The sequence below is a fragment of the Rhinolophus ferrumequinum genome, chromosome X (genome assembly GCF_004115265.2).
Source record: "Rhinolophus ferrumequinum isolate MPI-CBG mRhiFer1 chromosome X, mRhiFer1_v1.p, whole genome shotgun sequence".
Lineage (NCBI taxonomy): Eukaryota > Metazoa > Chordata > Mammalia > Chiroptera > Rhinolophidae > Rhinolophus > Rhinolophus ferrumequinum.
In genome coordinates, this window is record NC_046284.1 from 103,248,012 (window position 1) to 103,263,018 (window position 15,007).

General features: G+C 38.8%; 1 protein-coding gene across 1 annotated transcript in view; it reads right to left on the reverse strand.

Moving 5' to 3' along the window:
• IL1RAPL1 (interleukin 1 receptor accessory protein like 1) overlaps window positions 1-15,007 on the reverse strand; it is a 1,293,699-nt gene that overhangs the window by 611,164 nt on the left and 667,528 nt on the right. The window contains exon 3 of the mRNA XM_033119931.1: window positions 2,631-2,910. Coding sequence (XP_032975822.1) covers window positions 2,631-2,910 — 280 coding nt within the window. The remainder of the gene's footprint in view (window positions 1-2,630; window positions 2,911-15,007) is intronic.

The window sequence follows — 15,007 nt, forward strand, 5'->3', positions numbered from 1 at the left end:
AATGTCAGTGACTCAACTAACAGGCCCGGGCTACCTTCATGTCAACACCAAGCCATGCTATTTAAACTGCTGTTTATCCAATCATCTACTGAAGGACACTTTGGTTGTTTCCATGTCTTGGATACCATGAATAATGCTGCAATGAACATAGGGGTACATATATCTTTATGGAGAAATGTTTTCAGATTTTTTTGGTAGATACCTGGAAGAGGGATTGCTGGGTCGTATGGAAAGATGTGGTTCATATATACAATAGAATATTACTCGGCCATAATAAAAGATGAAATAGTGCCATTAGTGACAACATGGATGGATCTTGAGGTTAATGTTAAGCAAAATAAGTCAGACAGAAAGTCAAGAACCATATGACTTCACTCATATGTGGGATATAAAACTGAAAGCAACAAATGGACAAGACAAAGAAATAAAAACTCAAAGCCACATGCAACGGTTTAGTGGTTACCAGAGGGTAAGGAGGGAGAGGGTGGTAGAAAAGGGTAAAAGGGGTCAAATATATGGTGATGGAAGAACTGACTCTGGGTGGTGAACATACAATGTAATATATAGATGATGTATTACAGAATTGTACACTTGAAACCTATATACTTTTACTAACCATTGTCACCCCAATAAATGTGATAAAAATTAACAAAATAAACAAATGAACTGGTATTTATGATTTTGGGTACCACGTTGGAACAGGGAGCCATGTCAACTAGCTGTAAAGCAATTTGAATATTTGAATTTCAGTGATAAAAAATATTTTTCTATTTATCACTTTGCCTAGAATTCCATTTGACATATAAAACTTTACGGTGTTTGTCTTTTAATTTGACCTACCATTAAAATGTAGACATATGAACATATGGCAAATGTCATGGTTTTTGAAACTTTTTGACCTTTCATTCCTTATTGCAGCTATAAGCTGAAAGACATTTTAATGCAATTTCTCAGAGCATTGGATCATAGTGTATATTTAAACACATCAAAGAATTGCAACCTCAGTGCTTTAGAAACTCACATTACTAATGTGTATGCATCATTATTTTCCCATCAACAATACATAATGAAATTAAGTGTTAGACTACGGACATTCAGCTCAATTCTAATCACAGATAAATGAGGACATACATTTGCCTCTCCTGAAGCACCACCACTGCACATGCATGAACAATCAGAAATAATGATTTTGTAAAAGAAATACAGCAGATGTGTATTTAAATCAAATTACTATTAGCCAAGTGAGAACAGCCAGTCCAAACAGTACTCTCTGACTACACTCGCATGGCAATTATTTCTCAATGTCCATGCATAACCTCTACTTCTATTATGAGTTATGTTTGAACATACAGGGATTGGTAGCCCCTAAGGGAAAGAAGAAGAGTTGTCAAAGAAATGGTACACTTGTTCTTTCACAATCCAGTCCACATTTCCCCCCAAGCACAACTTTACTTGCATTCATTTATATTTTCCAAAATTAACTCTAAATATATGTTACCAGCGTTAACAATATACATTTCCGTTTAACTTCTTTCAGGTGGCTTTCATCTATTTCAATGTCCTAGCATACCTGTAGCCATGTAACACACTCCACATAAAGATACTTCTTACAGGTGACAGTGAGGGGGAGGCACAATCCTTATGACAGAGGAGTGACAGCTGCCCATCAGAATTTCAGAAGTGGAAGGTGAATTTTGATTTGAAAAAAATACAAAGTGATTCTGAACATTTCTCCAAATTGAGAATCAACTGAATTCAATTTGGCTTCATTTCTCTTAATAAACCGAAAGACAGAGAAACATTTAAATACACCCTTTCTATGCCTATCCCTTCCTTTGCCAATGTTCTTACAGGCTAATGACATCCATAATCATTCATGCCGAGTGTGATTCACAATCCATGAAGGGCTAACTGCTTAAACTGCGATTTTTAACTGCTAATGTGTTACATGGATACTGTTTCAATGGATTATCATTAAACAAACTACATATGTCTCTTCCATAAGCAGACAAAGATGTGTGGATGTGTGATGAGTTTCTTTGGGGATAAGGGCACAGACTTTAAGTTTTGTATTGACCCAGAGGGACCCATGAAAATTGTTGTATCGACCCAGCACTTTTAGTGAACAAAATGATCTGGAACACAGCCTCTGTGTGCCCGAACACGGCCGTACTTCTCTCCTATTCCTGTGCACATACACACGTTACCTAAATCATCTTTGCAGATGTGTGTGAACCAAAGCTATCTGCGCTCTATCTGTCTGTGAAGGGCAATAACAAAATGTTACAACCCATTTAGCAATAAACCATGCATCCTTTCTGCAAATCTTTGCTTACATTTGATTTGCTGCATTTCACCTCCTCTATAAATTTTATTTCATAGTCTTTAGTAATTTCTGGCAACATAAGTAGATACCCAGATGGTATCTCTTTTCTCTGTAAGCCAGAAATAATGTCTCAATATAAATTCCAAAGCCATGTTTTTTTATGATTTAGATTCTAAATTTTAGAAAGTAGCAACACACAAATATTGAGACAATACCTTGGCAGAAAGGGATAGCAGCAAAATTTAAGTATAAGAAAGCAGCATGTGAGTTGACTGAGTCAGCGGTATTAAAATGAAAAGAATACCTGATGACACAGGCGTAAAGACCACTGTCCTGTAGTAACGTTGGCCGGAACCAAATGGAGTCTTCTTCCTTGCTCATTCTACTTCCATCAAAGGCTATTGGCTCTTCAAAATCTCCGGGACCAGAGCTTTTATACCACATCAAACTGAGTCCAGCGCTTTGGGCTACAGAGTAATTTGCTCTGATATAACCATAAAACAGTGCACATTTGATTCGAACAGGCTCTCCCACCAAAACTTGATATTTCTTAATATCGACAGACCAATCGGTGCATCCATCAGCTGAAGGGAAAAGAAAGAGAGAAAACATTAGAGAAAAATTTAACCAATTACTCCATTCATTCATTTGTTCATTCAACAAATATAGGGGCCGGCCCCAGTGACTCAGGTGGTTGGAGCTCCATGCTCCTAACTCCGAAGGCTGCCAGTTAGATTCCCACATGGGCCAGTGGGCTCTCAACCACAAGGTTGTCGGTTCAATTCCTCGAGTCCCACAAGGGATGGTGGGCAGCGCCCCCTGCAACTAAGATTGAACACGGCACCTTGAGCTGAGCTGCGGCTGAGCTCCCGGATGGCTCAGTTGGTTGGAGCGCGTCCTCTTAACCACAAGGTTGCCAGTTCAACTCCCATAAGGGATGGTGGGCTGCGCCCCCTGCAACTAGCAACGGCAACTGGACCTGGAGCTGAGCTGCGCCTTCCATAACTAAGACTGAAAGGACAACAACTTGAAGCTGAACGGCACCCTCCACAACTAAGATTGAAAGGACAATAACTTGACTTGGAAAAAAAGTCCTAGAAGTACACACTGTTCCTCAATAAAGTCCTGTTCCCCACCCCCAATAAAATCTTTAAAAAACAACAACAACAATAAATATATACTGCGCATCTCTAGGGAACCAGATTCCATTCTAGGCACAGAAGATACGGCAATGGATAAAACTCAGAATGGCACTGAAAAATAATTTACCCCGCTAACAAACAACATGCTGATCACTTCGTTTGCTTCTGCTGGAATTTATTCTTCGTTTATATCAGTGTGATGGTTATTGGTTTATTGCCTTTCCATGCTAAATCTTCCTTTTTACATGTCCTTTGAAAATGGATCTGGACCTTTGAAATGGTTGGTAGAGGATGCTGGAGAGACATTGCAGGAGGAAAGGGTTTTTGCTCCCTAGTTCCAGAATGCTTGCTGGGAAGGCTCTGTCAGACTGTAAGGCTCTGAGGCCCCAGCCCCTGGCTCCTGCAGTGTGTGCTTCTCTAGTACCCAGCCCCTGCAGTGCATGGTAACCAGCAGCTTGGCGATTTTTTAGTAGAGCCTCAGGTGAGACACTTTCTAATGAATGGCTTTCCCAGGGTGAGTCTCTTTCAAGTTCCAGAGGGCAGATTTGCAATGAGTTCTGCCAATGTGGCACCTCAGTGATTTTTGCCATTCAGTAAGCCAAGTACTTTCCTGATGAGGTTTGGATCACTACGGAGGTGGGAAGATAGGGGCTTTGCCTAGGCGCTGTATCTGGGCCATAGAGGTAATGGCAGCCATTCCTTTGTTGTTCAGAGTTCTCTTTTGCTATGGACTGAATGTTTGTGTCCTCCTAAAATTCATATGTGTAAACCCTAACCCAGAATGAGATGGTATTTGGAGAAGGGGTTTTTGGTAGATAAGTAGGTTCAGATGAGGTTATGAGGACAGAACCCTTATGAAGGGGTTAGTGACCTTAGAAGAAGAGATACCAGAGCTCTCCCCTTCTCTCCCTCCCTCCTTCCATGTGCTCGCAGAACTAAGGCCATGTGAGCACACAGTGAGAAGGTGGTCATCTGCAAATCAGAAAGAGGGCCCTCACTGGAAATCAAATCAGCCAGCACCTTGATCTTGAACTTCTCAGTCTCCAGAACTATGAGAAATAAATTTCTGCTATGTAAGCCACCTAGTCTATGGGATTTTTGTATGGCGACCTGAGCAGACTAATAGGTCTTTCTTTCTTACTAGCCAATCCTTCATTATTTCAATACATTGTTACATTCAATAATTCTTTATAAAAACTTTCCTTGTTCAAATTAGTGTGTGGTTTTTCTCTCTGATTGGATCTACACTGATAAAATCAGGAATAAACATTCCATAGCCAAAGAAGTCAGAAAGAAATACAACAAAAGTGGGTCAAGCTCCGGAAGTGGTTTCACAGTCAGAGAGAGAGGTAGATGGTCACTTTGCTCTCATTTCTGGAAGCATCAGGGGAAGTACAAAAAATAGAAACCATGGTGGGAAATGGGGCTGATATGGGTTGGGATCAGTTGAGTTTTCTGGGTTACCTGGAAGCACCATTGTCCAAATGGCATCTTGATACCATTTTTGTCACCCCTACACACACACACACACACACACACACACACACACACCACGAACAAGAGGTCAGATACATCAGTATTATCATCATCACAGAAAAGTTGTGAATTTCCTGCTTAGAGAGGACAGTTGCCCAATACTTAGCAAGGTAATCAATGTGACAAACTCACAGTATACAAATACTGAGCCACAGACAAAAACCAAGAAAAGAGGACCTCTAACAGCAGTAGCTCCTGAGTATTGCCAGCAGAGTTTAACTCACTAAAGATTAAAAAAAGAGTGCGGCATTATATAAGATCTGAGAACTCGATGAATAATGTAGAATTTGAGAGAAGGAAAATTATCAAGATGAAAAGGAAGATGTACATTAGAGCAAAGAAGACACATAATCTATGGAATTATCAATATTTCTTATCTTAAAATAATAGGTGACATCTAATGAGCACTTAACTATGGCTGAGTTTACAAGTTTTCCTTTACCCTTCACAAAAACATCCATTAAGTCTTTTGAACTCATCATTCCGTTTGTGGAATATTTCTCGCCAACCAACTGCGTGCCTTCCTTGCTCCCTTCCTCCAAATGTCACGTCCTTAAACAGGCCTTTTCTAAATGCTCTTCACGAAACACCAGCTTACTATTTGGATCACTTGATCCAGATTCTTCTTTGATATTTTTTCAGAGGACTTATTGCTATCTGATGTTACATTATGTACCCACTTTTTGTTTGCTTTCTGTCTGCCCAATAGAATGTAAGCCCCTTGAGATCAAGAACTTTGTCCTTCTAACTCACTTCTTTAGCCTCAGTGCATAGAACTGTGTCTGCTAACCAGCTGAACACACATTTCCTAAATGAATGAATGGTTGTATAAATAAATTAACAACTAAATTTTACAACTGAAGAATCTCAACACCAGCTAATAAATGGAAATCCTAGGATTCTCACCCAGCTATGTCCGACCCTATAATTCATTCTCCCTACCACCATAATATTGTTTCCTGATAAAGGTATTTTTAACTTCACAACATTCTTCAATTTAGTTAATTTCAACTACCAAATTTTGGTCTGAGATTCTTATTAAAGAGCTGCAGTTAGATATAGATGCACTTAGAGCAAATGTGCTGGAAGCTTGGTGGACATCATCAATATCCAAGTCATTGCCATCGTTCTTATCAACGACTGCTGCAGAACTAGGATGACAAAACTATAAATAGAGAGGTCAGGGTTATATAATTGCATGTGATATTTATCAAAACAATTTTGTACATTTGACCCATTGCATGAAATTCATCCTTGGTGGGATTTTATTTTAAACAGTTACAATTCTGGTGATAAGCATGCAATTATCTTGTTTTACCACTATATGAATTACAATTCCAGAATCAAGTAACTGAGGCCATCTGTCACAGAGGATATTGGTGCCAATGAAAAAGGCAGAAACACCTTCAAGGTAGCAGTATTAACAGTAAGATGAAATTATTCAAACTCTCAAGAGATTTGTAAGACATAGCAAAATGCATGAAGCTAAAGGCAAAAATTGTGAGTCTAAAAAGTTCTAAAAAGTTAGTAACAAATTATATCAAGAGAACAGATAGAGTTGTATTGGAGGTAGGATATTAATACATACTTTCAGAATACGCTCACTGAGAAAAACATTGAAAGAAAACCAAAAATATTACTGAAAATTAAAGTTATTGAGTCCTTAACTATCAATCAGGAGAAAAATTTCAAACAGCTCACAGTCACATACCAAGGAAAAGGCAGAAGTGAAATGAAGGACTAACAGCCCACTGGATAGCACAGACATTTTATGTTCATTTAATATGGAAATCGATGTAAGATAGGCTTAGGGAGTTTTACTACCATTAAACTAACTGTATGATGTTCACAAATAAATTACAAAAATTTTAACATGTTTTAATACATTTTTGGGAAAGATGTCAAATAATATAAAGAACAAGTCAAGATATTTTCAAATTATTTGGATAAACACTTAAATAAATGATGGGCTTATGGCTTTTTTCAAGGATTAAATTAAACCATTTAATTAAATAAACAATAAGTGATATTTCTCCTTTGTTAACATTTTGCCTCATTTGGACACTCTCTCTCACTCTGTGTATCACAATTTTCCCCCTAAACCATTCGAAAACAAGTTCAAGTAGAGACATAATGACATTCCGCCCCTAAAGACTTCAGTAGGCATCTCCTTATTAATAAAAACATTTTCCTTATATAGCCACAAAGTATTTTTAAATCTTGTGTAGAGGGACAAATCTTAAGAACAGATCTTAAGACAGTGGGATAGCTCCTTAACATCTTAACTCTTTAAAGAAAATGTCATAACTGAAAACCTAACTCTTGGTGGCCAGAATGCTATTGATATGTTCAATGTTTCCTTACTCTGTTGGCTTAGAAACACTCATTCCAATAGCATATTTCTAGACACTGTTAATTCCATTATGTAAGTTACTAGGTAATCTTTATTATCATTATTTTTAAAATTATCATCAATAATAGTGTAAGCCAGTAGTATTTAATCTGTTTTTCTGTCTTTCAGAAGAAAATACCCTTGTAAAAGCCTATCTCAGGAAGTTTGCTACTGGCATTCACATTCCTTGATGGAAGGATTCCATGGAAGGACTCTAATTCAGACTCCTCAGCAGTATACATTCCTTCAGAATCAATGGGAGCCATAAAGATGCACTGAGGGGTGGGAGTAAGAAGTCCCAAATTTATTCACTTTCATGACCACCTATAATCTTCCGGGAGCTTATATGAAGACAGTGATGGAATTAGAATCACAACTGGTTCCTTTACAAGGAGTTCATACAGGTGTTCCATTTCACAAACAAAAGCCTACACAGACTGGATAATGTAAATATATTCAAATGAGATTAGGGAAGGTATTTTTAATTAAGTCACTAGTACTACATATGGGAACTCAAAGTAGTTCTAGCGTAACAAGATTGAAGGTTCCATTATATTTTTTTTTCTGGGTGGTGAACTCACAATGTGATATATAGATGATGCATTACAGAATCGCACACTTGAAACCTATGTAACTTTACTAACCATTGTCACCCCGATAAACTTTAATTTAATAAAATTTTCCATTATTTCAACAAAAAGCCTAATCATAGAGCTTATACATATTGTAGCCTAATATGGAAATGTAAGACTTTACTTATAAAAGGGCAAAATAAATTATATTACTCTTAAAGTATCTCCTTGGATAGGTGCGTTACAATAATAATAATTAAGACATCTGTGATAGGGTAATAGATGTCTCACCTTGATATCCTCTACTAAACTTATAGCTCTATTCTCCAGCTACTTTGAGCATCGCCTCCTTCTTTTGAAAATTACCCTTGACTGACAGGAGCAGCCCTGCTGGGAAACTTACACACCCATTGGTCTACCCACTGCCAATAAGTGACTGTTGTGAGTGTACAAAAGCCTTGCTCCTTTGCCTTAAGTACGTACAGTTCTGTAGTGTGTTTCACACTCCACAGCGCCTGTGTGTGTGGACTAGGCCAAGCCTATAGTTTATCTGTGACCTTGCTCAGCTCTTCCCCCTTTCCTGTCCTGCTTCTCTCCCTCCCTCTTAGGTTTTAGAGGAAAAACACTCCTTCAATCAACTGTGTGCATCAAAATCCCTAGGGCTCTGCTTTAGGAAAGCTGACCTGACACAGATTTTTATGTTCATATGGTGAGAACTAGCTTCATTCCAGTTTCTGTACTACAGGCAGAAGACATCAAGCCCTGCAGATACAGCCTATGTTTCCAAGGAACTCACAGTCAGAAGAAATAGAGAGAAACTAAAAGCACAGCATGGAAATGCAATGATAAAGAAATGCACAGGACTGGTAGGGAATGGATTCCATGAAAGGAAAACATTTGAGATGCCTGTCAAAACGTAAGAAGTTAGCCAGACAACGAATAGGCAGATAGATATTTGATTTGGAGTTGAACACAAAAGCAGGCGCAGGAGTATGAGGCAGCACCATTTTGCAGGAACTACAAATGGCTTTGTGATACAGAAACAAGTTTCAAGTGGGAAGTAGCAAGAGATGAGGGGAAAGAAGTGGGCAAAGACAGATCACAGGGGCACTTTTATGAGATGTAAAAAATGTTTGTGTTCACTGTGAAAGCAATGGGGGAAATATTGAAAAGTTTCAAGCAGAGAGGTTACAGCGCCAGCGTAATGCTTTGAGATATGCTATGTTGGGTGAATTTCTGGTAGAGATATAAGGTAGAAGGCTTTAGCCAGGAAAGTGATGTTATGTAAGGTCTAAAGTTGGGCAGTGCTAATAGAGAAGGAGAAATGGCATAGATCTGAGAAAGATTTAGGAAGTAATATTGGCAGGAGTAAGTGACTGAATACAAACAATGAGGAAGAGAAATAATGCTAGTATACTCTGAGACTCATATATTTTGTCATAAATTAAACTATCTTTCCCAGTCACCTAAACAAATCAACAACACCACGTCTGTCAAGTGGTTGGGTCTTTGAAATGTTTTTATAATTTTTTTGCAGGAATTAATTAAATTTATTGGGGTGACACTGGCTAATAAAATTATATAGGTTTCAAGTATACAATTCTACAATACATCGTGTATATATCACATTGTGTGTTCACCACCCAGAGTCAGTTCTCTTTTCATCACCATATATTTGACCCTCTTTACCCTTTTCTACCACTCCTTTTCCCTCTTTCTCTGGTAACCACTAAACTGTTGTCTGTCTCTATGAGATTTGGTTTCTTTGTTTGTCTTATTCGTTTGTTGGTATACAATCTTATATTGGTTATATATAAGTTTCAGGTGTACAATATAGTGATTTGACATTTTTATAATTTCTTCATTTAAAATTTTCAGGAAATCAAAATATGATGAATTTTTAATGACTCACAGACAGACATAAAATGCATATATATGTATGTGTGCTTACATATACATACACACATATGTATTTAATCTCAATGATCAAAAATAAATACCTGGCATATTGGCATCATTCATTTCTACCCCTAGTGTGCTGAGAAAAGCCAAAATTGAGACATGAATGCAGTTAGGGAGTGTAGGCCATGCACAAAAGCTATCAGAGAGACAGAACAAAAAGGCTGAGGCTGGATTTTAATTGGGTGAATTCTGCACTTTACCTGCACTGGTTGCTACTCTTTCCAAATGTGAACGTCAGAAATGAAAATTGGCAATGCTGGCATTGTTCCAAGGAGGAAGCAGAGATGCCCCCAAATTAGCAGCAGCAATGATAGCAGCAAAATGTGACACAAGTTAACCTTTATAGCGTGCACTGGTTCACGCACATTTCGGCCTCATCTCTATTTTCTGGATTATGTTTATCTGGAGTGGAATATCTCCAGATTCTTGCCTTTAAAACTGTATATAGTGTAACACTTTTGGAAGAGCTCTTTCAAATATTTTAAAGAGATATGTGTGGGTGGTAAGAATTGATGTTACTCAAGAGACTCTGCCAATTGTCAGGAAGCCAGTTTCTCGAATACCCTTCCTCTCACAATGCCTGGAAGTTATCATCTATCACGCTCTCAATGCTCTCTAGGTGTGTGCATGCCTTGGTGAGCTGTTATCAAATTTCTTCTGAGATTAGGCTCTCTCTTCATCAGGGGATAGCTGGTGCCAAAGCAAATAGGACTCTGTAGTAGAGTTACCCCTCCATCATACCTAAGCCTCCAAATTCTAGCAGATATTCCTGGTACTAAGGTACAAAAACCTGTGCATTGGATAGCATGCACTTGGTGAGGATTTATTTTTTAAACTATTTTTTTTCTAATTATAAAAAGAAAAAAGGGACACTGTAAGAAAATAAAAAGAGAGTAACATTCATAATCTGTCCCTTTGTTTATTCTGTTTCTTTTCTCAGTTGAATTTTGTGTTGTGATTTTTGGACTGAATATGCTGTAATAATTGCATAATATCCCATAACAGTGCCACATTAAAATTTACTTAACTCTTCCGCAATTAGTCACCTATAAGTTTTCCACCTAGGTTTGACTGTTTCAAATAATTCTGTGATAAAACAACTTTATATACACTGCTCCGCAACCTTCCCCTCCAAAAATAAAATTGTGCTTTTTCCTTAGGATTGAATCCCAGAAGTGTAATCACCAGATCGAACAATACATTTTTTTAAGGCTTTATACTAATTTTAAAATATATTTTCTAAAACTGTCTAATAACCTCTTTTCACAAGAGCAATCTATGTAAGCGCCCATTTCACTACATATGCTAAGATTTTCATGCTTATGCACTGTTTCTTAAACTGAGCACCGAGTATAGTTTGCATATTTTGTCTCAAGTTACAAAAATACAGCATCAGCATAAATATCACGCATCTGATAACTGAATGGCAAAATTGCCACAGCCACCATTTATCAACCCTAAATCTCTCACGGGATTCCTCATACATATTTTGCTCTATTTCAAACTATTTTTACTCAACATTATAATTCGATCCATTCACTTCTGCATTATCCTGTCAATGAAAGACTGTGTTAACACAAGCTTTTGTATTTCCTTTGGCCCTACTCTCCAGGGAAGACTCTAACAGTTGAGGAAACCAGTTGTGTTTGTACCTGTCATAAACACAAAATAAGATAGTGAAGTTTCCTGAGGAGCAGTAAAGAGATCTGCTGTCCAACTTAAGGCCTCCCTTTTGCTCAGCCATAGAGGTCCCTCAACTTCCTAGTACGTCTCCTCTAACCTGTAATGTTTCCTGGCCCATTACAAACCACACCAGTGGTTTAACAGCATTTATCCTTTTCCCACTGCTGTTGTTACCTTTTCCTTTACTAGAACATGTTTGGATGATCTTCCCTCTTTGAAATACCTTCGAGAGCACAGCCTGTGAACCAACAGCAAGCAATTAATGACACGGACCCAGTATTTGCTCATATTATCCACGAAAGGAAGAGAAGCCATCTTTCTGAGCAACAACAGGGGGTTCATGTAAAGCACGCTTAAAATCAGTTTTCAATGTTGACTGTTCGTCAGAGTCAACAGCCCATTTGCAGAAGGGTCACCAGAAATGCTACAATATTCCCAGGGCTCTGAAATCCAGAGCAACTAGGGAAATGTTTTTTTTTTATTTTTCCTGGAGAAGAACATCCAAGCCAAGTCTGAACAGCCTATAATTGGACTGAAGTAGAGTCTGACTTCAATGGTTTTCATTGCACATAAATTTCTCCTTGATGAACTAATATATCTTTATATCTTTCCTGGTTAAATAAAATAAACCCCCTGTCTATGGCAAAAGAAGTCCAGGAGAGTATATATATTTTCAGAAAGAAAAGGGGGAAGAAATAGAATTCCTGGATTCTGCTGAGGAATTGCAACACTCTCTCTTGGTTCCCTCTCCTTCTATTCTTTTATGGGTTTGGCTCCTGACTACAGGGAACTCCCTATAATTCGAGGTTAATATTAATTGAGCGCCTTTGATCATAAGTTGACTGTTTTATGATCAACAGGAGGACTCGAGGTTCTACAATCATCCCAGGCCATAATGTCCCCTAAGACTGTTGAACTAAAATAGTAGCCCTTCCTAGCCAGCCACGCACCCCAAAGGAAGTACAAAGAAAAATACATCTGTAAATATAGTGCTTTTGGATCCATTGCTTCCATAAATCAGTTCTACTTTAACATTATGATGTCATAAGGCACTTCCTCTAGACTTTTGGACTGATTTCTGAGCTACCTCATCTGTAGAGAGTCAGAGAGAAATCAGTCTTGAGTGCCAAACAGAGTTCAGTGAGGCCTTTGGAAATTGACAGTTAACTTCTTTGTGCCTCGGTTATGCCATGCATTGAATTATTCAGCACCCACTGTAGGACAGGGAATATTCTAGGTGATGGGGGGGGTGGGGGATAGAGTCGTGACCAAAACAGAGTTCCAGCACTCACAGAGAACACAGACAAAAACCATAACAATATAATGCATTGGGAAGCAAAACAAAAGCATGTTAAGAGGCAAGCGTGCCTGAGGTGCTCGCAATATGGTGGCCAGAGAAAGGTTCCCTGAAGAGCTAACGTTTGAGTAGAGAGTAAACTGGGCAAATACATGGGATTGTAGGGTTCAAAACAAAGGTTCTGCGATGGGAATGCACTGGAAATGTTTAAGGGAGACCAGAGAGGCTGGGTAGTTGGAGGAAGTGAGTGGCAGAAAGAGTGGCCAAATTCTGAGCACCTTTCCTCATCTGTAAGAGCTGGAGAATAATCATTATTTCCCAGAGCTGAGGTCAAAACTAGGAAGAGAGACATTCAATAAGTGTTGTTGTTCGAGGATCACCTGTGTACGTATATCTTCTTGTCTCTTCTTGTCAGTGTCACTCTTCCGTGGCTGGTATCTCACACATTCACATGGCCATACTGAAGTCCAGCTTAAGTCTTAGTCACCACGTGCCAAAAAGCAGCAGTACTGCTGTAAGAAATTACCACAACTGAGAGGCTTAAACAACAGAAATGTATGTTTTCACAGCTCTGGAGGCTCGGAGTCCGAAATTGAGCTGTCAGCAGGGTTGGTTCCTTCTGGTCACTCTCAGGTAGAATCTGCTCCATGTCCTTCTCCTAGCTTCTGGCGACAATGGTAAATCCTTGGATTTCCTTGGCTTGTGGACACATACTCCAAACTCTTCCTTCATCTTCACATGATGTTCTCCCTGTGTGTCTCTATGTCTGTGTCTCTTCTCCTCTTCTTATAAGGACACTAGTCATATTGGATTTAGGGGTCACCCTACTCCAGTATGACCTCATCTTAAATAATTATATCTACAAAGACCCTGTTTGCAAATAAGGTCATATTCTGAGACTCTAGGAAAGAGGGGGGAGCCAGTACACATTTGAGTCTGGGTTGATTAGCGGGTGGGCTTTTCTGGATAATCAAATTGGCCTGTAAAGACAAGCATGATATATACTCCATAAAAAGACATGTGGGAAAAGAAAACAACAACACTGAAATTCTTCTGAACACAATTTAACCAGGAGGGGCTCTGGGATCTATGTGTGATTCATTCATCACGAAAAACATTATCTGTCATTCCCCTGTAGACATGCTTGTTAATGAAGATAGAGTTGGAAAATGTATATAACAGTACATATAGTAGGGTAGTACATGATCTCTGGGCAAACCAGACCCAAGTTCAAATCCCAGCCATGTCAAGGTCAAGCAAGTCATTTAAACTCTCAGGGCCTTCATCTGCATGTTGAAAAGTCTATCTGGTGGGCTAGTTCTGGTTTTGATACTGGAAATCTCCTTGTGCCTTGGGCTTGGCCTTGTGCCTGCTGCATGCCCTGGAACGAGTGAGGGATGGCAAACACTGAGCGTCAGGACCCCAGAAGAAAGGACCAGAGCGATCACTTCTAAGATAATTGGTCAGAAAAAGGGCCTGATAGTGAACTTGAACTGTTTGCAGTGTATGATTCAACTGTATTATCTGGGTCAACAGGTGGACTATGGATTCTACAATCACCCCAGGTCAAACTCCACTAGAACAATCAAATCCTGAACTGATGCCCAAGGCTTGTTCAAACTCAATCACTTTTCCTTGTGAAATCATCTGGCTTTGCCTTTTTTAAGGCCCACAATTGCCTCTGGCCTGGGGAATAGTCTTCATAGGGGTTCTTCCTTGCATACAGATATGTGAGCAAATTCTCTGTGCTTTAAGGACATTTTCTGTGTGCCATTCTTTGAGAGTTAATCTGAAAGTCCCATCCCTCTCTGTTGGATCAGGTTATCCCTGTGTTGCCTGACAGGAAATTCTGCTTAAGACTCATATTGTCTGTAAATCTTTCTTTTTTTTTTTTTTAAATTTCATTGATGTTTAAAAGTGATATGAAAACATGCCTACCACACTACCTGGTATACAGTGGATGTTCTCTTTTTCTATTCCCATACAGAACAGGAGCAGGAAAAACTCCACTGTTTGGGTGAACACAAGCAGATACGTGTTATACTACAATAAATCTGGATTTTTGTTTTTTGGTTGTTCTTATTCTGGGCATAAGGA